General features: G+C 51.7%; 2 protein-coding genes across 4 annotated transcripts in view; both read right to left on the bottom strand.

The window, feature by feature from the left end:
- RNF126 (ring finger protein 126) overlaps positions 1 to 26,320 on the bottom strand; it is a 767,042-nt gene that overhangs the window by 489,355 nt on the left and 251,367 nt on the right. The window lies entirely within an intron of this gene.
- On the bottom strand, positions 463 to 15,126 carry CACTIN (cactin, spliceosome C complex subunit). 3 transcript variants are annotated; one of them, XR_014543325.1, is made up of 11 exons: positions 14,862 to 15,126; positions 12,444 to 12,927; positions 9,703 to 9,798; positions 8,383 to 8,528; positions 7,271 to 7,433; positions 6,329 to 6,443; positions 5,589 to 5,781; positions 4,371 to 4,508; positions 2,604 to 2,878; positions 900 to 1,640; positions 463 to 846 (listed from the first exon to the last, which is right to left on the bottom strand). XR_014543325.1 is itself a non-coding variant. In XM_083594503.1 (10 exons), the coding sequence occupies exons 1-10, from the start codon at positions 14,969 to 14,971 to the stop codon at positions 1,150 to 1,152; spliced, it is 2,211 nt and encodes a 736-aa protein (XP_083450629.1). In that variant the 5' UTR covers positions 14,972 to 15,107; the 3' UTR covers positions 463 to 1,149. The 3 variants fall into 3 exon arrangements, 1 of the variants encoding a protein (XP_083450629.1); XR_014543326.1 differs by having other exon boundaries at positions 908 to 1,640; XM_083594503.1 differs by having other exon boundaries at positions 463 to 1,640; positions 14,862 to 15,107.

Genomic DNA, 26,320 nt, shown 5'->3' with positions numbered 1-26,320 from the left:
CGCTGTGGGTTAAACCACAGAGCCTAGGACTTGCCGATCAGAAGGTCGGCGGTTCGAATCCCCGCAATGACGGGGTGAGCTCCCGTTGCTTGGTCCCTGCTCCTGCCAACCTAGCAGTTCGAAAGCACATCAAAGTGCAAGTAGATAAATAGGTACCGCTCCGGCGGGAAAGTAAACAGCGTTTCCGTGCACTGCTCTGGTTCGCCAGAAGCGGCTTAGTCATGCTGGCCACATGACCCGGAAGCTGTATGCCGGCTCCCTCGGCCAGTAAAGCGAGATGAGCGCCACAACCCCAGAGTCGGCCACGACCGGACCTAACGGTCAGGGGTCCCTTTACCTTTACCATCTGACAGGAGCCGGGAGTCCAGCAACTCTCCCTGACGGCAGATCTGCACCTCTTGCCCCGCTCAAAATTGGTGCATCCCCATCGACAAGAGTTTGCAAAAGACGGCAAAGGACAGCTTGGACCATCTAAAAAATTTTATTGTGCCGGGACAGCGCTCTCCGGAGAGAGCCGCTGGGAGAACGGTTATACAAAAGGGTGATTTGGCACCGCTAAGTAAATGTACACAAAGCCACCGCTGCCCTGCTTCAGAAAATAATATACGTAATCTATGCCTGGCAAACGGATCCGTTCGGTGTCGTAGGAATCTACACAGAGAGAGAAAGAGTCGGGGGTTATTGTTTGTGTCTGCAAAGGGGATGGGGAACACCTGCCGATTTTGGGAAAAGATGGGAGACCAGGTGCATCTCTGAGATTTTCTCCAGGGCTGTTGCCAAAAGGAGAATTCCTTACGGAATGATGGGAGGGTGACTGTTCGGAAGAGGAATTCCTGTCTTGGGTGCCTCTTCTGGGGACGGGGAAATCCCATATCCCTCGCTATTGCCTCCAGAGAGACGGGAGCACCTCTTAAAAGCAGAGACGGAGGAAAATAGGGGTTCTGGAATCCGGACGGTCAGGAATTGCCGGGGGCCGGAACCCCACAACATCTAGAGGGGTGTCGGCGGCCCCTAAAACCGTCACGGAAAAGCGCCCAGCAAACAGCGCAGAAGTTGGACATCTCGGCGGTTTGCGGCGACGCAGCTGGTTTCGGCGCGGGAACGAGCCCCTTCCGCTGGCCTGGGGGGGCACGGAGGAAGCCCCCCTCCTCACCGCCGGTAGCGGTAGCGCTTGAAGTGGAACCAGAGCTGGAAGATGCCGTTGGCGAACTGGCAGCGAAAGCCGTGGCGGTGAGAGTATTCCCACTCCCGGTTGACGATCTTGAAGGCGATGTCTTCGTACGGGGGTCCGGCGTGGAAGCGGAGGGTGGCGAAGTCCTTGTTGTCTGGACAGGCTTCCAGGAAGTACTCTGGCGTGGAGCGCTTGTTGATGAGGTCCGGGTAGAAGATGTTGAATTTGTAGCCCTGGACGATCTTGGGGGGCGGGTTGTCGAAGTCGTAGTGCGTCTGGTTGTACTTGTTCCACTCAAACCCGGTGTGAACGCGGTTGAAGAATCGAGGCTTGCGGGGCCGGTACTTGTCGGCCCACAGGTAGGCCTTGCCCGTGAGAGGCATCTCCACGCTGAACTGGGCCTCGTCCGCCCCCATGCCCTCCTTGGCGCGGCGGAAGAAGATGTCCTCTGCGCTCTCGCTGGCGTCGCCTGGGGAGGGGCAGAGAGGAGAGGGCAGCGGCAGGCGGCCTTTGGGTTTCGCGAGGATTCGGGCGTCTAGCGTGGTCTCGGTTAGACTTTGGAACTCCCTGCCAGTGGATGTTGAGCAGGAAAGGGGTGGGGGCCTGAGGAGAGGGCGTGGCTTAAGGAAAGGGCTGTGGTTTGAGGAAAGGGAGCATGGACGGAGGAGAGGGGTGTGGTTTAAGGGAGAGGGGTGTGGTTTAAGAGAAAGGGGCGTGGCCTCAAGAAAGGGGCGTGTGGCCCGCAGAGAGGGGGTGTGGTTATATGTCCTCTACGCTCTCGCTGGCATCACCTGGGGAGGGGCAGAGGGGAGAGGGCAGTGGAAGAGACCTTGGAGTCTGGATTTCGCGAGGATTCGGGCATCTAGCGTGGCAGCGGCTGCGCTTTGGAACTCCCTGCCAATGGATTTTGTGCAGGAAAGGGGTGGGGGCCTGAGGAGAGGGCGCGGCTTAAGGAAAGGGGTGTGGTTTGGGGAAAGGGAGCGTGGCCTTGGGAGAGGGGGCCTGGACGGAGGAGAGGGGTGTGGCTTAAGGGAAAGGGGCGTGTGGCCGCAGAGAGGGGGTGTGGTTTAAGGAACGTGGGTGTGGCCTCGAGAAAGGGGCATGTGGCCTGCAGAGGAGGTGTGGTTTAAGGAAAGGGGTGTGGCCTCGAGGAAAGGGTGTGGTTTAAAGAAAGGGGTGTGGCCTCGATAAAGGGATACGTGGCCTTCACAGCGGGGCGTGGTTTAAATAAAGGGGTGAGGCCTCAAGCAAAGGGTGTTAGCTGCCCAGAGGGCGTGGCTTGAGGAAAGTGGGCGTGGCCTGAGAAGAGACCTGAGGCCAGGTAGGTTCTTGCTTCTAGACCACAAGATCCGCAGGGCAGTTGCCCCCCACGGTGCCAAGCCAAGCCCTTTGACGCGGCCCCAGAGCCCCCCCAGCCCCCTTCCCCTCCTACCTGTGACCTGGAGCTGCTGTCGGGAAAGCAGGAGCCGCTGGAAGTCTTCGTCGGCCTCCACCACGTGGGCGTCGAAGGGCAGCTCGTGGGACGTCAGAAGGCGGGGGCTGTACTTGCCGGCGTCGTAGTCATCCAAGCTCTGTTGGATGAGGTCTTCCTCCATCAGAACCGCCTCGCCATCTCCCTCTGCCTTGGCCTCCGATTCGGGCTCGGCGCCCCCAGGCTCGGCCGAAGAGGTGCTGGGCTGCGCCTGGGTGCTATCCTCCGGCTCCAGCCTGCAGAAAGGAAAGAAGGAAGTTGCCTTCCTTCTGCTCTGACCTTTCTTCCAGCTCCATCCAAGACCCTCCCTGCTTGTGCACTGTCTCCCCAGAGTGGTGCATGCTCTGGTTATCTCCCGCTTGGACTACTGCCATGCACTCTCCGTGGGGCTGCCTTTGAAGGTGACCCGGAAACTGCAACTAATCCAGAATGCGGCAGCTAGACTGGGGACTGGGAGCGGTCGCTGAGACCATATGGGACTCACAGCTGTCCATGGAGGCGCAGGTCAGTTCTGTGTCCAGGGCAGCCGTCTCCCAGCTCCACCTGGTACACAGGATGAGACCCTCTCTGCCCGCAGACTGTCTGGCCAGAGTGGTGCACGCTCTGGTTATCTCCCGCTTGCACTACTGCCATGCGCTCTACGTGGGGCTACCTTTGAAGGTGACCCGGAAACTGCAATTAATCCAGAATGTGGCAGCTAGACTGGGGACTGGGAGTGGCCACTGAGACCACATAACACTGGTCCTGAAAGACCTACATTGGCTCCCAGGACGTTTCCGAGCACAATTCAAAGGGTTGGTGCTGACGTTTAAATCCCTAAACGGCCCTGTATCCCTGAAGGAGCGTCTCCACCCCCATTGTCCAGCCTGGACACGGAGGTCCAGCTCCAAGGGCCTCCTGGCGGTTCCCTCCCTGCGAGAAGTCAATTTACAGGGAACCAGGCAGAGGGCCTTCTCGGTGGTGACGCCCTCCCATCAGATGTCAAGGAAATAAACAACTATCTGACTTCTATCTGACCTTTAGAAGACATCTGAAGGCAGCCCTGTTTAGGGAAGCTTTTAATTTTTTGTGTGTGTGTTTTTAATATTTTGTTGGGAGCCGCCCAGAGTGGCTGGGAAAACCAGCCAGATGGCCGGGATATAAACAATATATTATTATTATTATTATTATTATTATTATTATTATTATTATTATTGCCATGAGCTCTCTGTGGGGCTGCCTTTGAAGGTGACCTGGAAACTGCAACTAATCCAGAACACGGCTGCCAGACTGGGGACTGGGACCAGCCACTGGGACCATGTAACAATGGTCCCGAAAGACCTACGTTGGTCCTCGTAAAGGTAAAGGTAAAGGGACCCCTGACCATTAGGTCCAGTCGCGGACGTCTCTGGGGTTGCGGCGCTCATCTCGCTTTATTGGCCGAGGGAGCCGGCGTACAGCTTCCGGGTCATGTGGCCAGCAGGACTAAGCCCCTTCTGTCGAACCAGAGCAGCGCACAGAAACGCCGTATTCCTTCCCGCCGGAGCGGTACCTATTTATCTACTTGCACTTTGACGTGCTTTCGAACTGCTAGGTTGGCAGGAGCAGGGACCGAGCAACGGGAGCTCACCCGTCGTGGGGATTCGAACCGCCGACCTTCTGATCGGGAACCCCAAGAGGCTCAGTGGTTTAACCCACAGCGCCACCCGCGTCCACGTTGGTCCAGAGAGCCCCCAAAATCCAGCTCACCTGCTGCTGCTGCTGCAGCCTCCCGGGGGTGAAGACTCCTTCTTAATGATGGGGAAGAGGGGCTCGCTCTCGACTCCTTGTTCCTGCTTCAACTTGTAGAGTTTTTGGCGAAGGACGTCCTGGTGGCGCTCCCTCAGCCTGGGAGAGAAGGGGGAAACGCAAGGAAAAGCTCAAGATACACCTTGATCTACCCACACTTGTTATCCCTGAGAAACGTAGAAAATAACAGAATATTTATCTGAAAGTCTTCAAACGTAAAGGCAAAGATAAAGGGACCCCAGACCATCATCATCATCATCATCATTATTATTATTATTCTTACTACCTCGCCCATCTAGCTGGGCCTCCCCAGCCACTCTGGGCGGCTTCCAACAGGATATTAAAGGTAAAGGGACCCCTGACCGTTAGGTCCAGTCGTGGCCGACTCTGGGGTTGTGGCACTCATCTCACTTTATTGGCCGAGGGAGCCGGCGTACAGCTTCCAGGTCATGTGGCCAGCAGGACTAAGCCGCTTCTGGCGAACCAGAGCAGCGCACGGAAACGCCGTTTACCTTCCCACTGGAGTGGTACCTATTTATCTACTTGCACTTTGACGTGCTTTCGACCTGCTAGGTTGGCAGGAGCAGGGACCGAGCAACGGGAGCTCACCCAGTTATTGAGGGGATTCAAACTGCCGACCTTCTGATCGGCAAGTCCTAGGCTCTGTGGTTTAACCCACAGCGCCGCCCGCGTGCCTTGAATGATGTCAAGGAGATAAAGACCTTTTAGAAGACATCTGAAGGCAGCCCTGTTTAGGGAAGCTTTTAATGTTTGGTGTTTTATCGTGTTTTTAATTTTCTGGTACCTATTTATCTACTTGCACTTTGAAGTTCTTTCGAACTGCTAAGTTGGCAGGAGCAGGGACCGAACAACGTGAGCTCACCCCGCCATCGCGGGGATTCTGATCAGCAAGCCCTAGGCTCTGTGGTTTAACCCACAGCGCCACCCGCGTCCCAATTTTTAGGGGTTGTTTTTAAAAGTCTGGGACGGATTAATCCGTTTCGCCTTACTTTCTACGGGAAAGCGGCGCACCTTGGTTTTGGAACGCTTTGGCTTTGGAACGGAGTTCCGGAACGGATCGAGTTTGAGAACCAAGGGACCAAAGTATATTAAAAAAGTTATGATCAGAAATTAGGCCGCCGTTGTGGGAAAGTGGTCCAGTCAGGGTGATCCACTCACCTTGCCCGGGCCATATAGGCTTTCAGCTGTTGCAGGAGACTCTCCCAGTAGCCAATGTCCAGGTTGGGTCCTCCGGCCAGGATCTTGCCCTCAATGCCCTGGTAGATCACCTGCAACTGGTTGTAGGTCTTGCCTTTGAAGACGGACTGCACGTCAGAGCTGACCGAAGCGTTAACCCCTTCCCGGCGCTCGCCTGCAGGACGTAGGAGGGGAGGAAGATGCCGTCAGAAGAGGAGAGGGAGCCCAGGACCCTCGCCGCCTCCCTGGCCGAGGAGTTGCTGCGAATCCTGAATTTGGCCTGATGTTGTTCCAACCCCCAAGTTGATCTGAAGAACTGTGGGCTCCCTATCCATTCACACAGAAGCTCTTTCTCTCGATACGATAATCTTTATTGTCACTGTCCCACACAGAAGAACGAAATTGAAAAATCTACGTAAGACATTCAAAACCCAACAAGCCTGCTATCCCAGCTATCCCAACCTGGTTAGCCCCCTAAAAACTCTGATACCCCATTTTAAAATACAATATACTCCCATAAAGGTAAAGGGATCCCTGACCATTAGGTCCAGTCGTGGCCGACTCTGGGGTTGCGGCGCTCATCTCGCTTTACTGGCCGAGGGAGCCGGCGTACAGCTTCCGGGTCATGTGGCCAGCAGGAGTAAGCCGCTTCTGGCGAACCAGAGCACACATTTTTGTTCCACAAGCAAGGCAGGCCCTCCGATGCTTCAATTCACACCTACCTGGCCCTTTCCCAGAAGCCTCTAATTTGCGGAGCTTAGCGATTTCATCCTCGGTGATGATGGTCATGTCTCTCCAGAAATCCACATTTTTCCCTTGCTCCAGCTCCATGTAAACCTGGAAAACAGAGGGGGGAAACTGAGGCTCTGGACTCATTTCAGGCCTGGGGGAGTGGGGGGTGGAAATAATTTTCTTGACACCTGCCCCCCACAAATACATTACTCCCATTTTATATCGTTTAGGGTGGGGTGGGGAATGCGAAAATCGCCACGCTGCATGGGATCGCAGGTTCGATGTCTACTGAAATCGAACGGGCATGACTAACTTGAATCCATTAATTGCAGCGGTTCTGTTCGTGATCCAGAGCGTATTTTCTACAGCGTTTACATTTGCTTACATGGTTTTCCCAGTAGCGATGTGTGGAAGTGAGAGCTGGACTATTAGGGATTGCAGGGAAAGATCGGCCAAAAAAGCTGAAAAACATCTCCATGTATGCGACAACGGCCGCAAGAGTTTTAATAGCACAAGGATGGAAGACTGAAGAAACCCCAACTAAAGAAACATGGCAAGAAAAATTGAGGGACTATGCAGAACTGGCAAAACTGACATATAAGCTACGGGACAAGAATAACTGTGACTGATGAATGGAAACCCTTTACAAAGTATTTGAAGATGCAACAAAGCGAACTGGACTCCTTGGCTGGCTTTGAATAAACATTCACAAACTTTTTATCGATAATAATCAGCTAAATACTTTGAAGATCTATACAACTGTGTAACATGCAGAAAACAGCATTCTCAGATAAATCAAAGACTGGAACTGAGGGAAGTCGGGGGGTGGGTTTTGTGTGGGAGGGAGGAAAAATAGGGGGGGGGGGATAAGGATGATATGTTTCTAGATAATATGTTTTGTTTTAATTTTGAATAAATTTTCACAGCCCTACCTGAATGTCTTCCAGGAGGTCTTCCATGTCCGAGACGGTGAGGCCGTTGAGGAAAGTGTACGGTTCGTGCATCTCCACCGCCAGGTCGTCGTCCTCGGCGCTGATGTATTTGGCCAGGAGGTCGATGGGCTTGGCTCGCCCGTCCCGGATGCGAATCTTGGAGCTGCCGGGGGCGGGGGGGGGGGGGGGAGAACGCGAAGGAGACGAGGTCAGGCTGAAGGATGTAGAATGCTCAAACAAAAGTTTTATTTACAACCTTACAACCTTACAAACACAAAGCTTTTAATGTTTAAAGGTAAAGGGACCCCTGACCATTAGGTCCAGTCGTAGCTGACTCTGGGGTTGCGAAAGTGCCACCGCGTCCCTTTTAATGTTTAGGGAAGCTTTTAATGTTTAATAGGTTATTGTATTTTAGTGTTCTGTTTAGTGTTCCCCAGAGTGGCTGGGGAAACCCAGCCAGGTGGGTGGGGTATAAATAATAAATTATTATTATTATTATTATTATTATTATTATTATTATTATTATTATTGCCTGAGCTCAGAAAAAGAGCCCTGCAGGATGAGGCCCTCCCACACGGATCACGTTTGCAACCCAAGCATCCACTGTATTATTATTATTATTATTATTATTATTATTATTATTATTATTAAGCATGTGGGTCTTCTCTTTTGCAGGCAAATTCAAACTGCAACTTCTCCTTTTGTACACATCACCTTCTATACCTAATCAGCCTTGAAAACCACTCGCAGAAACAGTTCTTAAAGCTCCAATCGTCTTTTCTGTTTCTTTGAAGAAGAAGAAGAGTTTGGATTTGATATCCCGCTTTATCACTCCCCTTCAGGAGTCTCAAAGCGGCTCACATTCTCCTTTCCCTTCCTCCCCCACAAGAAACACTCTGTGAGGTGAGTGGGGCTGAGAGACTTCACAGAAGTGTGACTGGCCCAAGGTCACCCAGCAGCTGCAGGTGGAGGAGCGGAGAAGCGAACCTGGTTCCCCAGATTACGAGTCCACTGCTCTTAACCACTACACCACACTGGCTCTCAGGATGACTTGGAGTCTCCCAGCCTCTGGCATCCCTGAAACCCTCACCTTTCCCACTCCCCTCACTTACCGCAACTTCGCCTGCTGCAGGTGGAAGTTGTCCTCTTGCTCCTCCCACGTCTTGAAATGTTCCGCCTCCTTTTCCCGCTGAAGCATCTCCAGCTCTTGCTCGCGCATGGCTTTCTCGCGCTCCCGCTCCAAGCGCAACTGCTTCACCTGCAAAGAGAGACCCGAGAACGAGGGGTGTTCGGATGATGTGTGTTGTATGCAATAGATAGATACCGTATTTTTCGCTCTATAAGACGCACCAGACCACGAGACGCACCTAGTTTTTGGAGGAGGAAAACAAGAAAAAAAATATTCTGAATCCCAGAAGCCAGAACAGCAAGAGGGATCGCTGCGCAGTGAAAGCAGCAATCCCTCTTGCTGTTCTGGCTTCTGGGATAGCTGCGCAGCCTGCACTCGCTCCATAAGACGCACACACATTTCCCCTTACTTTTTAGGAGGGGAAAAGTGAGTCTTATAGAGCAAAAAATACGGTGATTTATTACGGTCTCCGTGGGGCTACCTTTGAAGGTGACCCGGAAACTGCTATTAATCCAGAATGCGGCAGCCAGACTGGTGACTGGGAGTGGCTGCCGAGACCACATAACACCGGTCTTGAAAGACCTACATTGGCTCCCAGGACGTTTCCGAGCACAATTCAAAGTGTTGGTGCTGACCTTTAAAGCCCTAAACGGCCTCGGTCTAGTATACCTGAAGGAGCGTCTCCACCTCCATCGTTCTGCCCGGACACTGAGGTCCAGCTCCCGAGGGCCTTCTGGCAGTTCCCTCACTGCGAGAAGCGCGGTTACAGGGGACCAGGCAGAGGGCCTTCTTGGTGGTGGCACCCGCCCTGTGGAATGCCCTCCCACCAGATGTCAAAGAGAACAACAACTACCAGACTTTCAGAAGACATCTGAAGGCAGCCCTGTTTAGGGAAGCTTTTAACGTTTGATGCGTTATTGTATTTTAATATTTTTTTGGAAGCCGCCCAGAGTGGCTGGGGAAGCCCAGCCAGATGGGCGGGGTATAAATAATAAATTATTATTATTATTACCAACAAGAAAACTGATCTCGCTTTAAGTACACATGTACAAAGCAAAAACAAGAGTTAACTGCCCACAAAGCTCCTAAATCCAAGTTCACAGGAGAGGGGCAGATTCAGCAGGCAATCAAAATCTGAATTACCGGTCAATTCCCCAAGGGTCAAAAAAACCTACAGCTCAGATCTTCCAGACCCTGGCAGTCCTCTCCTTTTTGCGGCACCGGGGCTCCATCTCTAAGGCAAAGGCACTCTGTGCATGCCCAGAGAAACCCTCCCCCAGCTCACTGCTACTTTGGCTCTTACCTTCTGAAGCTCCAGTCGGTTTTCCTCCTGGATCCGTTTGTTCCGGTCTTTTAACTCCTTCTCCTCCAAGTGGCCGATCCCCTTCTTCTCCAGAGCCTGAGATGATAAATAAAATCGAGGCAGAGAGAAAAACGTTTTAACATTCAAAGGAGGCGTTCCTTTCCCGAGAGGAATTCCTCTTCTTAGATCAGGAACGAGAAAACTGGACCCCTCCAGGAACTGCTGGACTCGAACTCGCAGCTGCCTGATCAGCACAGAAGGGAAGGTTTTTAGCCCCTGAAGAGCCTTTTACTCCTTGGTACTGATGGAGGACTCCCTGGTCCTGAATGGGGTCACTGTGCCCCTGAAGGACCACGTGCACAGCCTGGGGGTCATTTTGGACTCACAGCTGTCCAAGGAGGCGCAGGTCAATTCTGTGTCCAGGGCAGCTCCATCTGGTACGCAGGATGAGACCCTACCTGCCTGTGGACTGTCTTGCCGGAGTGTTGCATGCTCTAGTTATCTCCCGCTTGGACTACTGCCATGAGCTCTCCGTGGGGCTGCCTTTGAAGGTGACCCGGAAACTGCAACTAATCCAGAATGTGGCAGCCAGACTGGTGACTGGGAGCAGCCGCCGAGACCACATAACACCGGTCCTGAAAGACCTACATTGGCTCCCAGTACCTTTAAAGCCCTAAACGGCCTCAGTCCAGTATACCTGAAGGAGTGTTTCCACCCCCATCGTTCTACCCGGACACTGAGGTCCAGCACCGAGGGCCTTCTGGCGGTTCCCTCACTGCAAGAAGCCAAGTTACAGGGAACCAGGCAGAGGGCCTTCTCGGTGGTGGCACCCGCCCTGTGGAACGCCCTCCCACCAGATGTCAAAGAGAACAACAACTACCAGACTTTTAGAAGACACCTGAAGGCAGCCCTGCTTAGGGAAGCTTTTAATGTTTGATGTATTGCAGTATTTAAATATTTTTTGGGAAGCCGCCCGGAGTGGCTGGGGAAGCCCAGCCAGATGGGCGGGGTATAAATAATAAATTATTATTATTATTATTATTATTAGAGCCAATTTGAGCGGGAGCAACCGAGTTAGTCACCGAGGACGGCTATAATGTTATCATTCCAGTTAAATAAATTGTTCAAATTGTTATGAAGGAAATTGCCATTTTTCTCCCTCTGATAAAACACAGCAGAAAAGTTGTCCGAATATAAACAACCCACTTATTAAACTTCACCACAATTTCATAATTATCCGCCTTACGTATTTCTTTACAGCGCAACCAAATCAGTCATTTTCGACAGAACTGCAAAAACTACTCTGAAAATTTATTCGTCCAAAAAACAAAACCTTCACCTTTGTCGTGAATGTTAAGATGGTACCAGCAAGAATGAGTCTGTCTGTTTAAAAAGAAAAAGATTTACTGTATTTTTAGCTCCTTAAGACGCAACTAGTTTTTAGAGAAAAACAAGAAAAAAATATTCAGAACGAAACAGTGGATGTGTGATTTTTGTGGTTCGTGCTGTGGCCACAGACATGTGATTTGACGGTGAGTTTGGGGGAGCCCAATGCAAAAATCCTGAGAACCCATGTGGATCCGTGCTTTGTAACCACGTTTTTGCGCCATTGTACAATCTGCTTTTCGCCCCTGGGCAATTCGGCTCCAGGGACCACGCATTCGCTCCGTAAGACGCACAGACATTTCCCCTTACTTTTTAGGAAGGAAAAAGTGTGACTTATGGAACGAAAAATACAGTAAATCAAGTCTTACTGACGAGTGGTTTAAATCATGATTTGAATCTATTCCATTTACCGTATTTTTCACTCTATAGGACACACTTTTTCCCCTCCAAAAATGAAGGGGAAATGTGTGTGCGCCCTACGGAGCAAATGCAGGGGGGAGGCAGGAAGGAAAAGCTCCCAAAAGCCGCACACAAGCTCCGAGCGGCTCTTGCGGGCTTTTCTTCAGGAGGGAGAAGGGACTGACGCGGCCAGTCAGTCCCTTCTCCCCCTTGTAGAAAAGCCCGCAGGAGCCGTGCGCTCCTTAAAGGGTGCGCGGCTCCTGTGGGTTTTTGCAGGAGATGGGGGTATTGCCATAGCCGCGCACAGCCTCTCCCGGCTGGAGAGGTTGCACGCGGCTATGGCAGAAGCCTCTTTAGCCAGCACAACCTCTCCAGCCGGGAGAGGGTGCGCGGGGCTAAAGAAGCCCCGCTTGCTGTTTTGACTTGTTGCTCTTTGGGGCTGGGGGGGAGGGGAACCCGGGCTTCACTGGCAGCCCCGAGAAGCTCGCAGAGCAGCGGGAAGGCTGCGCGCCTTTCTGCTGCTCCCCGACCTGCTCTTTGGGGCTGGAGGTGGGCTTTGCCCCACCAGCCCCAAAGAGCAGGTCGAAAGGAACCTGAAGCCTGGAGAGCGAGAGGGGTCAGTGCGCACCGACCCCTCTCGCTCTGCAGGCCTCCAAGGTAGCCGCCTGAAGGCGACTGAACGCACCTTAAGCGGCACCTTGTTTTTGAGGGGGAAAACAAGAGGGGGAAAATTCTCCCCCTCTCTGCACAGCGCCTCCTGCCACTTCGCTGAATGGGCGCTGGGCAGAGAGGGGGAGAATTTTTTTTCTTGTTCTCCCCCTCTAAAACAAGGTGCGTCCTATGGTCGGGTGCGTCCTATAGAACGAAAAATAGGTAAATCAAATCCACCGCTTCCACATTGACCTCTTGGCTACAGTGCCAACATCCCGGGCTGCCGACAGCGGTCCGAAACTCACCTTGCTCCAGATGAAGGCTCCCAGAAGGTTGTTATCCCCAAAGGGGTTGTCGGTGTTGGTGTACCCCATGTACTCTTCCCCCCAGCCCATCTTCTCGCGCTTCTTGCGCTCCTTCGCTTCCTTCTTGGCCAGCCGCCGGGCCCTCTTCTCCTCCGGGGTCTCCAGAGCCTTAACCATCTCCTTCTGTTTTTTCTTGTCGTCTTTCAGCTGCAACCGTTCCTGGAGGCTCAGTTCCTCGCCCAGGTCCCCCCGAGAGCTCTGCGAGCGGGACGGCGAAGGCGACGTCACGGAGGACACGGAGGATCGGGACCCAGACCGCTTCCGGGTCCTCTTCCCTCTCCTCTCGCTGCTGCGCCCTCGCCTCTCCGGCGAGGAATCCGAGCTCGGGGAGCGGCCGCGAGAACGTCGCTTCTTGTGCCTCTTCCCATGTCGTTCCTCGCTTTTCTCTTTCTTTTTCTGCCATTTCTGACTCTCTTCCTCCGAGCTAAGGAGAGAGAGAGAAATTTTGATTTGAGAGCGAAAGAGAGGGGCAGAACTCCAGCCAGAGGTAGCCCCCCAAGGGCTGGAGGCAAAAGGGGGCAGAGGAATGAGCGAAAACTTTTAACAATTGTACAAGAGGCTAGTTTCTACACATACCCAGTGCATTTTTTCAGTGGTACCTTGGTTCTAAAAGGTCTTGGTGCTCCAACAACTTGGGACCCAAACGCTGCAAACCCAAAAGTAAGTGTTCCGGTTTGCGAACTACTCTACAGTGGTTAAGTACTTAATTTGCTCCAGAGGTCCGTTCTTAACCTGAAACTGTTCTTAACCTGAAGCACCACTTTAGCTAATGGGGCCTCCTGCTGCTGTCGCACTGCCGGAGCACAATTTCTGTTCTCATCCTGAAGCAAAGTTCTTAACCTGAAGCACTATTCCTGGGTTAGTGGAGTCTGTAACCTGAAGCATATGTAACCCGAGGTACCACTGTATTCCGAATTTAAGAATGGGAAGCGTAATGTTGGTGGTCAACAAAAGAGGTTCAAAGACTCTCTCAAGGCAAATCTTAAAAAATGTAGTATAAACACCGACAACTGGGAAACACTGGCCTGCGAGTTCTCCAGTTGGAGAACAGCCTTTCCCAAAGGTGTCCTGGGCTTTGAAGAGACTCAAACTCAGGACAAAAGGGAGAAACGTGCTAAGAGGAAGGCAAGCTTGGCAAACCCTCACCGGGATCAACTCCCGCCTGGAAACCTATGACCCCACCGTGGAAGGATGTGTGGATCCAGAATTGGCCTCCGCAGTCACTTACGGTCTCATTGTTAAAACCGTGTTCATGGAAGACAATCTTACTCGGCTACGAGGGATCGCCAAAGAAGAAGAAAAAGGGGGTTGGACTACAGGACACAAGGGGTCACTTGCAACTCTAAGATTCTGTGAATATACTTTCCCCTGGTCCTATGTTTTTGCAGCAATGACAAATCTAGATGGCATCTTAAAAAGCAGAGACATCACCTTGCCAACAAAGGTCCGTATAGTTAAAGCTCTGGTTTTCCCAGTAGTGATGTATGGAAGTGAGAGCTGGACCATAAAGAAGGCTGATGGCCGAAGAATGGATGCTTTTGAATTCTGGTGCTGGAGGAGACTCTTGAGAGTCCCATGGACTGCAAGAAGATCCAACCTCTCCATTCGGAAGGAAATCAGCCCTGAGTGCTCACTGGAAGGACAGATCCTGAAGCTGAGGCTCCGAGACTTTGGCCACCTCAGGAGAAGAGAAGACTCCCTGGAAAAGACCCTGATGTTGGGAAAGATGGAGGGCACAAGGAGAAGGGGACGACAGAGGACGAGATGGTGGGACAGTGTTCTCGAAGCTACCAGCATGAGTCTGACCAAACTGCGGGAGGCAGTGGAAGACAGGAGGGCCTGGCGTGCTCTGGTCCAGGGGGTCACCAAGAGGCAGACACGACTAAAGGACAAATGTTTTTGCAGTGGGTTGGACTGGATGACCTTTGGGTTTCCCCTTCCGATTTGACGCTAACGTCGGGAATCGCAGGTGGGGAGAGTTTTCGTTGCACCAGGCGGTTCCTGCTTGTGGGTTCCCCTCGGGGGCAGCTGCTGGGATGCTGAACTATGATAGCCAGTCCCCCCCCCCCTTTTGGCCTGAACCAGCTGCAGGGCACTCTTGACATGCTCAGGAGCACTCTTGCCACCTTACTATTTCCCCCTCTGAGCCAAAGGCACACCGAAACCTAGCAGGAGAAGCAGCTTGGGGGGGCTTAAGCCCCTTCCCCACATTTTAAGCATCTTGCTATAGGGGGAAAGAATCGCCTATAGAAACCTATAGGGGAGAAAACAACAACAACCGCTCTAGCCCGGGCGAACTCTATGGTCCGGAGACTCTATGGTCCCCAGGGCCGCGCCCCGCCGGGCTTCCCCGCTCACCTTCCACCCCGCTCTCTCCTCCTCCTCCTCTGCCTCCTCCTCTCCCGCTCCTCGGATCTGGACCGGCTTCTCCTCCGGCGCCGTTCCCTGGACCGGGACCTGGAGCCCATGGCCACTCTAGGCCTGCCCCCGCGACTCTGGGCGCTTCCGGCCTGTTTGAGGGCGGGCGCAGGGAGTGGGGTCCTTCTTCGGCGGCGTCGCGCGTCGGGGCTGGCCTTCGCGGCGCCTGAGCAGGGAAGCGGAATCTCTCTCCCACCTAACAATTCACGCCCACCCCACCCTTAAAAAAACACAGCAACTGACGTTTCCTTGTGGGGGCTGCTTAGGGGTCGCGTGCTGCGAGGGTGAGGGGGGGAAGATTTAATTATTGATCAGGCACTAGTGTAGACACACCCATCGTTGTTCCATGCAGCTTGGCCTACCTTGCAGGGGTGTCCTTTAAAAAAATAAATTGATTTTTCACAAAAATTTAAACAAATACACACATATAAACAAACAAACATAGATCATAGCTTTTATAAACCTTGATCTAATTAACATTGTTCAGTGACTTCCTCGTCTCCCCCGGGTCGGATTTCTATATATATCATTTTAATGGTTTTCCAAATCAGTGTTCTTACAAAATTAACTTTATCTCTGGACATCTTTCTTTCTTCCCACTTCAGTATTAAACATATTAATCCATCACGTAATACATATTGTAGTCCTAAGCCTATCCGGCATTTGCAAGGTTTTTCCAACTGATTTAACTTAACATATTTAGCTAAATAGTCATTAAATTTCTTCCATTCTTCCTGGAACTCCTCCTCCGGTCAGGTCGGCTTTTCTCCGAAAATTCCATCATTTTTGCAGGGGTCTCCTAAAGTGATCTCTGCAACCTGGAATAAATGGTCTTTCCTGGGCATGGCTTGACCCTGATCCCTTCCCTGCCTCAAGCCAGCACTGTATAATAATTAATAAATAATCATTAATTAATTAATTAATTAATTAATAATATATTTGTACCCCGCCCAACCTAATAATTAATAGTAATAATATATTTGTAGCTCACCCATCTGACTGGGTTCCCCCAGCCATTCTGGGGCATGTATATAAAAACATCTAAACACACACACACACATACACACAGTATAATAACAAAACTTTTAAAAAGAATTGGGAAAATGTATAATTTATTTAGCAGAGCGTTTGCAAGCGAATGAAAACATTAGCAGGATTTTCAATCTGGCTTGTAATGTAACGATTATTATGGACAATATGGAGTTGATAGAAAATATAAGACTATGAAATAAGTTGTTGTTGTTGAGTCGTTTAGTCATGTCCGCCTCTTCGTGACCCCCTGGACCAGAGCACGCCAGGCCCTCCTGTCTTCCACTGCCTCCCGCAGTTTAGTCAAACTCATGCTGGTAGCTTCGAGAACACTGTCCCACCATTTCGTCCTCCGTCGTCCCCTTCTCCTTGTGCCCTCCATCTTCCCCAACATCAGGGTCTTTTCCAGGGAGTCTTCTCTTCTCCTGAGGTGGCCAAAGTCTTGGAGCCTCAGCTTCAGGATCTGTCCTTCCAGTGAGCACTCAGGGCTGATTTCCTTCCGAATGGAGAGGTTTGATCTTCTTGCAGTCCATGGGACTCTCAAGAGTCTCCTCCAGCACCAGAATTCAAAAGCATCCATTATTCGTTGATCAGCCTTCTTTTTGGTCCAGCTCTCACTTCCATACATCACTACTGGGAAAACCATAGCTTTAACTTTACGGATCTTTGTTGGCAAGGTGATGTCTCTGCGTTCCCGCATATTCTGCCTGGATTCCTTGCCTCCCCAAAACTGGGCAGGCATGAAAATGAAAACCCGCTCTGTGCCAGCAGCTTCTGAGTTTGCAATCATAATTCCGAGCCGTCGGACAAAAGGTGGTTTGGGTTGCTATTTCTGCCGCTGACGTTCTCTCCTGGGCTGCCGATGTTTTCTTTGGAGAGCCAAGCAGAACCGCAGGAATCTTCTGGGTTCTGCGTTACCCAGGCACCCCTTGCACCGAGGCGAAACCGACACCGGTTGGCTGAGAACCCCAAACCTAGAGAACCTCAAATCCTGGCTCGTGCCAGGATGCCTTTGGATCCAGTATTCCCGGGTCTGGTGGCAGCCGGTCAGACGCACCGGAGAAACTCATGGGGGCAAAGGGAGGGGGAGAAGAGTTCTCGAAGCATTCAGAGGTAGACTGGTCCTGGACATGGAGGGGAACCACCATGGCTATTTCATTTTGTAGCAGGAAACACCCCCCCCCCGATCATTCAGTTTGTACAAACTTCACACACACACACACACACTCACACACTACATACGCTACGCTTCTGTTATAAATTCATAGAAAATCAACCATACATCGGATTTGCACTGTTCCACTTTTATTTTACTCCATGAAGGAAGGACTACAAAATGGGGAAGGTTTGATACAGGGCAGCCATAATCCTTGAGCATCCCAGCACATCCACAGGAGCCCTGCCCAGTTGCTATGCCAACCCTGATGGTCCCGGACAGAAGACCATCAAGATCACAAAGAACTTGCATATGGGAGTGGATTCGGCACGGACTGGAACAAAGGACAATAATCAGTTCTTCCTTCTGGGGGCAGGAAACTGCAAACTCCCCTCTGTCACCTGGAAAGTACTCATGGGGAGGGGGAAAGGGGGAACCAGCCAGGTGACAGGACACTCAGGTTACCACCACAACTCATCCCTCAACCCCTCCTTTCTGTGATGTATGTATGATGTTTCTGGGGGTGGACTTGATCTACAGGGTGGCAGTTTCAAAAGTCTTTATAAGGTCTTGCACACCATTTTTCTGGGTCCTTCCTCTCTCCTGCAGGTGAGGGGAGCACCCTGTTGCAACAGTTCAATAAAGGCCAAGCCTACAGGCTGCTGTTTTGCTCCAAGTTATCCTGGTTGGTGTCTTTGTTTTTGTCCAAGGGAGCCCTCAGATTTTTCCGGTAACAATTTAATTTTTTTTTTTTTTGCCAGGAATGGTGTTGCAGAAATTGATGTATAGGTTGGAAAAGGGTCCAGATATCATGCACATGCAGCCCACTACCAAAATCAGCACAATCGCTTTTGTGACTTTTGTGATTTGTCCCCACAAAACACTTCGTCGCAGTTTCTTCCTATCTATTCAAAGGGCCTCTGCTGCACGATACCAAATGTAAGAATTCACTGATAAAAGTACAGTGGTACCTCTGGACGGGAACGGGATCCGCTCCAGAGCCCTGTTCGCATCCTGAAGCGAACGCAACCCGCGTCTGCGCATGCGTGGGTCACGATACACCACGCCTGCGCATGTGTGAACAGCGAAACCCAGAATTAACACACTCCGTTATTTCTGGGTCGCCGCGGAGCGCAACCCAAAAATGTTTAACCTGAAGCTCCTTCAACCTGAGGTATGACTCTACCTATGTATAGTGGTACCTCAGGTTAAGTACTTAAGTCGTTCCGGAGGTCCGTTCTTAACCTGAAACTGTTCTTAACCTGAAGCACCACTTTAGTTAATGGGGCCTCCTGCCGCTGCTGCGCTGCCAAAGCCCGATTTTTGTTCTCATGCTGAAGCAAAGTTCTTAACCTGAAGCACTATTTCTGGGCTAGCGGAGTGTGTAACCTGAAGCGTCTGTAAGCTGAAGCGTATGTAACCCAAGGTACCACTGTATGGCTCACAGAGGGACGTGGGTGGCGCTTGTGGTCTAAACCACAGAGCCTAGGACTTGCCGATCAGAAGGTCGCGGTTCAAATCCCCGCAATGACAGGGTGAGCTCCCGTTGCTTGGTCCCTGCTCCTGCCAACCTAGCAATTCGAAAGCACGTCAAAATGCAAGTAGATCAATAGGTATCACTCTGGCAGGAAGGTAAACGGCGTTTCCGTGCGCTGCTCTGGTTCGCCAGAAGCGGCTTAGTCCTGCTGGCCACATGACCCGGAAGCTGTACGCCGGCTCCCTTGGCCAGTAAAGCGAGATGAGCGCCGCAACCCCAGAGTCCGTCACGACTGGACCTAATGGTCAGGGGTCCCTTTACCTTTACCGGCTCACTGGGAAAACTCCTTCCAGCAGAACCTTAGAGACCAACTAAGTTTGTTATTGGAATGAGCTTTTGTGTGCATGCAGATAGTTGGTCGACTATGGCACACCAACACAGCTACCTACCTGTAACTAGAACTTTTTTCCTTTAATTTTTTGGGGGGCCCCCAAGAGAGTGGGGTCCTAAGCTATAGCTTGTTTAGCTTCTACGTAAATCCGGCACTGGACATAACTGCAAAAGTCACTATTACAATTAATTAGAAAAAAGTATATGCTTTGCTGCCCTAAAAAAGAAGATGGAATTTGAGCAATTTTCTTTCAAGCCCCATTCTTCGACATCTGGAGTGCTTTTGAAAACAAAACGCCCCCGTCCGAAAGGCTTGGCTTGTCATCTGCAAGCTCCTCAAGACGTGTCATTATTCATATTTATTATACAAATATTGGGATGATTTAAGAGCCCGCGGGATCTTGAAAACAACTTGCTGCTGGTTTTGCCCCGTGCCAGACTTGCGGTTGGGAGCGATCTGCCCCCAGAGAGGGTTACGGAGCCGGCGGTCTGATTTTCTTCCACGTCCTCGGAAAAAAATAACATCTAAAAACCAACTGCAGGTGGGAATTTGCGTCTCGGGCCCTTCTATGGCGTGGTTCGAACTCGGGACATCGATCCGCCAAGCCGGGAAACGTTGGGAACACGGAACGGTTTGTTATCAGAACACACGGTTTCCTGGAACCACAAACCAAAACGGCGGAATTGAGGAAGTGTTGTAAACAAAAATTGCCCTTTTCTCTTATGGGGTATCCAAGAGCCCATATAGAGTCCTTACGTAGGTTCCCTATTGGTAGGAGAGAATAACAGAGGCCAAGCAGAGAATATTGAGAAGCAAAGCAGCTAGTAAGCTTGATCTTTATTGATCTGTTGCAACAGGGTGCTCCCCTCACATGCAGGAGAGAGGAGGGACCCAGAAAAATGGTGTGCAAGGCCTTATAAAGACTTTTGAAATTGCCACCCTGTAGATCAAGACCACCCTTAGAAACATCATTCATACATCACAGAAGGGGTATAACTTAAGACCACCCCTAAGATACATCTCACCTACGTCACAGAAAAGGTGGTCTAAAACAGAAATTTGAATATTGTTTTTCTCCTGTCCTTGTTTATCTCCTGTCTGGCAGGTTACTTGATTGGATTGCCTGGGGAGCCTGGCCAGTCTTTTGTAGTGATAAATACTTAGTTCCTGGGCCAGGTCACAGGCTCACACCCTATTCAAACACAGACATACCCTTAAGACAGGATTTGTGAAGGAAAAGACAATGGGGAGGCTTTTCCATTTTGACCTTGCAGAGAAAAGATTTGCTCGGTTTAGGAATCAAAATGGTTCCAGGTTGGCCTTGCTGTGCTGATCTATGTATGTGCTTGGTTAGTACACTTATGAACATTACCATATATCTAAGACCATAAAATTCCTATTACAGAAGCTTCCTTACACAGATTGGGAGCTATTGCTCCACCTAATTCAGTATTGTCAACACAGGCTGGCAGCAGCTGTGCAGGGTTTCAAAAAGGGGTCCTTTTCGCAGACCAGGCCAGAGGTGCCGACAGGGATCGGACCATGGGCTACCTACGTGCCGCAGACCTTGGATGGCCACCTGTTACGGGTGCTTTAGCTGAGATTCCTGCTTTGCAAGGGGTTAAACTAGATGACTCTAGGTGCCCCTGCCAATTCTATGAATCGCAGCCCTCCTAGCGTTCCCATGTCTCCTCTTTTCCCGGGGTAAAAATGGAAACAAATTGCATCAGAGCGGCCATTGTAGCGCCCTCTTTTTTATTTGCTCTTCAAAATATAGCTATCCTAAACTACAGAGCCTAGGACTTGCCGATCAGAAGGTCGGCGGTTCGAATCCCCGCGCTGGGGTGAGCTCCCGTTGCTCGGTCCCTGCAAGTAGATAAATGTGCAAGTAGATAAATAGGTACCGCTCTGGTGGGAAGGTAAACGGCGTTTCCGTGCGCTGCTCTGGTTCGCCAGAAGCGGCTTAGTCATGCTGGCCACATGACCATATTTATCTACTTGCACTCTGACGTGCTTTCAAACTGCTAGATTGGCAGGAGCAGGGACCGAGCAACGGGAGCTCACCCCGTCATTGCAGGGATTCAAACCGCCGACCTTCTGATTGGCAAGTCCTAGGCTCTGTGGTTTAACCCACAGCGCCACCCGCGTCCCCACTCTCATGTAAAGGTAAAGGTAAAGGGACCCCTGACCATTAGGTCCAGTGGTGGCCGACTCTGGGGTTGCGGCGCTCATCTCGCTTTACTGGCCGAGGGAGCCGGCGTACAGCTTCCGGGTCATGTGGCCAGCAGGACTAAGCCGCTTCTGGCGAACCAGAGCAGCGCACGGAAACGCCGTTTAGCTTCCCGCCAGAGCGGGACCTATTTATCTACTTGCACTTTGAGGTGCTTTCGAACTGCTAGGTTGGCAGGAGCAGGGACCGAGCAACGGGAGCTCACTCGGTCGCGGGGATTCAAACCACCGACCTTCTGATCGGCAAGTCCTAGGCTCTGGGGTTTAACCCACAGCGCCACCCGCATCCCCTCTCTCATGTACACCCCCTCAAAAAAACAAACTCCTGTGGAATTTCTGAAACCGGGAATTTTAGGAAACAAAAAACGCCTCTCAGAACAGGGCCTTCGTGTTCTGGCAGAGGGGAGCCAGGATGCGAGCCGTTAAAAAACCTCTCTCGCCGCTTCTTCCTAGACACGAGGGAAGAAGGATTGGGTTGTGCTTTTCACAGCTCGTTGCCTCCTCAAGGAGCTCTTTGTCTCGGGGAATTTGATGGTTTGTCCAGAGGGGAGCTCGGCTGACACGCTTTGGCCAGACAGACAGGCAGAAATGGAATCCGCTGGCGAGATTCGAGGGAGGAAGTTACAGCGGTGCTATTTTAACGGGAACACATCAGCGCACACCCCGAAACCCACATTAAGACGGGACGCGAGGCTCCCATCTCTCAGGCATAATCCTGTGAGATGTGGTATAATTCTTCCGCAAAAACGCGTTGTTTCAAAATTGCATCTAGCGGGTTGGGCTAGATGACCGCTGATTGTCCCTTTCCGACTCTACGAAAATCCAAATCGGCAGCTAACCCTGAAATTGTCCGCTATGCATTGAAAGCAGGGCCGGGCCACAGCCGTGGCTTCCCTCCATAAAGAAATCCCGGGAATTTTAGTTCTGGGTGCTGAGAGTTGTTCAGAAACCCGACTCCATTCCCCTCGTGGCGCTACAATTCCCAGAGTTCCCAGGCGCAGCACGAAGGCAACTTCCTTCCACAAAGGCAGAACATCGGCTTTGCACATAAGATGCCCTGGGTTCGATTTGGCATCTCCAGGCCGGAACCAGGAAGGCACCCGAAGCTGAGACCCCGGGGAGCGGCTGCCAGCCAGTGTTGCCAGACCAAAGGTCCATTTCCTACGTCCCTGCGTTCCCTATTGTGGATTTTCTGGGCCAATTCCCCGGCACAAATTCACAGAGCTTGGGGTCACCAGCAGCTCTCTCCATGGCGCTCAAGGATGTGGAGGGAAGGCAAAGCAAAGACAGCCGGGGCCTTGTTTGCGTTGGCCCCCATTCACCGCTAGTGCCAGACATGGCCTACCCTGCGTGGATGGAGACAGCGGAAAGGAACAGGATTGGATGGTGCTGGTCTTAGTGCGCCCCCTAATTTGGGGTGAACGCTCATCCCTGCAATCTTCTGGAGGTCACAGCGAGAAATTGGGGCCACCCCCAAAAAGACCCAGATACCTCCTGCCCTCCTCTTTGCTCTCCCAACCTGCATTTCTCATCAGTCGCTCCTGGAGCCGCAAAGCAGGGCAAGGAAACAAATAGAGAGGAAACCACAGGCTGCCCCAGAGGCTCGGGACGCTCGTAAAACCCGACCGGACTCCGAGACGGGCGAGGGCATTCCGGCACGTTCCTCCGTCGCTAAGTCAGCCTTGGCTACAGAAAACGTCTCTGGAAACGGGGAAGGTTCCTGGGTTATCCTTGCCGCCGGGAAAGAGTTTTACCCCACAGGGAATGTTGCCTCTAGGCCTATTCCCCTCCGAACCGGGAACGAGAGAATCGGTCCGCTTTGGGGTTCCTCGTTTTCCCGGTTTCGTGATACACTCCCTCGCTTTTTTGCCTCAATCCGTCGTGCCGCAGCGCAGAGACGAAACGTCCCCACTGAAGATCGCCGGCGGTTTGCTGCAAATTTCTCCCCTCCTGCGCACGTTTTGCTAGGCGTTCCTACCCAACGGAAATCATTTTCCGCAAGCCCTTCCCCGTCGTATAATGCACCTTGATGTATTACTTTTGCACTATTTGCACAAGCACCGCCTTATAATGTGTGCGTTTTTGCACACACCTTGGTTCTCGGACTTAATTTCCGGGAGTCCGTTCGACGCCCGAAACTGTTCGAAAACCAAGGCGCGGCTTCTCATCAACTGCCTGCGCTCAATCGGAAGCCGCGTCGGACGTTCAGCTTCTGAAAAACGTTTGCAATCCGGAACACTTACTTCTGGGTTTGCGGCATTCGGGAGCCATTTTGTTCGACAGCTAAGCCGTTCAGGAACCAAGGTACCACTGTATTAAAGGTAAAGCGACCCCTGACCATTAGGTCCAGTCGTGGACAACTCTGGGGTTGCGGCGCTCATCTCGCTTTACTGGCTGAGGGAGCCGGCGTACAGCTTCCGGGTCATGTGGCCAGCAGGACTAAACCGCTTCTGGCGAACCAGAGCAGCGCACGGAAACACCGTTTACCTTCCCGCTGGAGCGGTACCTATTTATCTACTTGCACTTTGACGTGCTTTTGAACTGCTAGGTTGGCAGGAGCAGGGACCGAGCAACGGGAGCTCACCCCGTCACGGGGATTCGAACCGCCGACCTTCTGATCCGCAAGCCCTAGGCTCTGTGGTTTAACCCACAGCGCCACCCGCGTCCCTACCACTGTATTACTGAAGGGCAAAAAGAAAAGCCTTGCTGATTCTAGCTATGGCTTCCGGCATGCCAGTAATGGCTCCATGTTTGGTGAACACAGAACGTTTGGATTTTTACTTATATCTGCATTGTCCCTCTTGTATTCATTTGCGTACTGTCTACACTGCTTTTTGCACCCAAATATTTGAGTATTTGCTTCTCGATCTGCTACTTTTTGGTCTATCACTCCCTCATTGGATGTCCGCACACAAATGCCTCCTTTTTATAATCACAACAAGACGACTGGACCTGGAACTTCCGGCAGGAAAAGCGATACTCCTTTCTTCCGAAAACAAAAGCAAGTTTTTAGTCCTCATGGGTGTGAATAGAGAGGTGATTGAAATAGGAAGTTGCCTTCTACGAATATTGGTTTATCTACTTCAGAGTGTCTTCCATCCTGACTGACGGAGGGTTTCAGTCAGCGGAATATTCCCATCCCTACCTGGAAAGGGTGTTCAGGATCGAACCACGGACATCCAGCCGTTTCCCTGCTAAGCTACGGCCTTCCTGAATGAGGACCCCTCTGAGCCGTGTCCTCAAAACCGGGGCGCGGAATGTTTTCCTCATCCTCCGATTGCCTCTCCGGCAAACTCGCCAACTGGACGTTTTGAAAACCAGGTCTGCTTCTCCCAGAGCGTTTGATGTTGCCGTCGTGCGCTCCAAGAATGTTTGGGAACGGATCCTGGCTCGCCGGAGACGTGCTGGGCTTTGCAAAAAAGGCTCCATCCCTTCACCCGTCGTATATAACGTTTCGACGCTTGGCACGAGTGGCTGGCCGCTCTGTTGCGTCTCGCGAGGCTCAGGAGGTTTGTGGTCCTCTGGCCGGCAGACAGGCGGACATCAATAATTTCCACCCCTTCCCTTTGGCAAGGCCTTGCCGCTCGTATACTTTAATGTCTCGTTTTTGCTGAGAACACAAATCTCCGTACATAAAGACCCGGCGTAGGAGGCAACGGGAGCTCTGGGCCAATGCACATACCTGAAACATCTGGATGCAGGCGGACTCTAAAGTATCTTTCTTTCCCATACCCCTGAGACATGGGGGAGATGCTTAAAAAAATGTAGTATAAACACCGACGGTTGAGGAACACTGGCCTGCGAGCGCTCCAGATGGAGAACAGCCTTGACCAAAGGTGTTGTGGGCTTTGAAGACACTCGAACTCAGGATGCAAGGGAGAAATGTGCTAAGAGGGAGGCATGCTTGGCAAACCCTCACCGGGATCTAGATTTAGTAAGTAAAGTAAAGGACCCCTGGACGGTTAAGTCCAGTCAAAGGCGACTATGGGGTTGTGGCGCTCATCTCGCTTTCGGGCCGAGGGAGCCGGCGTTTGTCCACAGACAGCTTTCCAGGTCGTGTGGCCAGCAGTACTAAACTGTTTCTGGTGCAATGGGATGCCGTGATGGAAACCAGAACGCATGGAAACGCCGTTTACCTTCCCGCTGGAGTGGTACCTATTTATCTACTTGTGCCGGCGTGCTTTCAAACTGCTAGGTTACTGGCCGAGGGAGCCGGCGTATAGCTTCCGGGTCATGTGGCCAGCAGGACTAAGCCACTTCTGGCGAACCAGAGCAGCGCACGGAAACGCCGTTTACCTTCCCGCCGGAGCGGTACCTATTTATCTACTTGCACTTTTGACGTGCTTTCGAACTGCTAGGTGGGCAGGAGCAGGGACCGAGCGACAGGAGCTCACCCCGTCATTGCGGGGATTCAAACCGCCGACCTTCCGATCAGCAAGCCCAAGAGGCTCCGTGGTTTAGACCACATGTCCCTAAATGGCTTTTGATGCCTATTATGTCCGTAAGTTACCATATAGCATATATTCAACACCAAAAACAGCGGCCATTTGTTGTTGACAAAGGACAGCTGGACATATAAAGGGCCCCGTTACCTTCAGGAGCTGAGGCCCTCGGCAAACCTAAATCCGGCCCTGGTGGGCTGTGCGGAAGTGAAATCAGACGCAAGGCCACAGCGCTGGTGAAAACACAGTCATATATTTTGGCAATAAATAACGCATCTCCTTTACATATATATATATATATATAAAGTTGCTGTTTATGTGACCCACTGTGAAAGAGGGGCGTCTCATGGGGGGAACACGCGTAATGGGAATAGCTTCTCATAAGATCCCAAGGGTAGCCCTGGCGAATATCGGGTCAACAGCCCTGACCCCTCTGCTTCTCCCATCCTTCCCGCAACCCTCAACGATTATGTTACGTCTTTCAGGATACGTCCCGCGGCGACCCGGAAGTAACGGAAAGGGTTACTTCCGGGTTTCGCCGCTTGTGCATGCGCAGGTGTGCAAAATGACGTCAGCGCATGCGCAGAAGTGGCGAATCGCAATCCGCGCATACGCGGGTCACGTTCTGCTCATGTTGCGAACTGGACTTCTGAACGGATCCCCTTCGCAACCAGA

Source organism: Podarcis filfolensis (assembly GCF_964270895.1).
Source record: "Podarcis filfolensis genome assembly, chromosome: 18".
NCBI classification, from domain to species: Eukaryota; Metazoa; Chordata; class Lepidosauria; order Squamata; family Lacertidae; genus Podarcis; species Podarcis filfolensis.
This window is presented reverse-complemented; position numbering and strand designations above follow the sequence as displayed.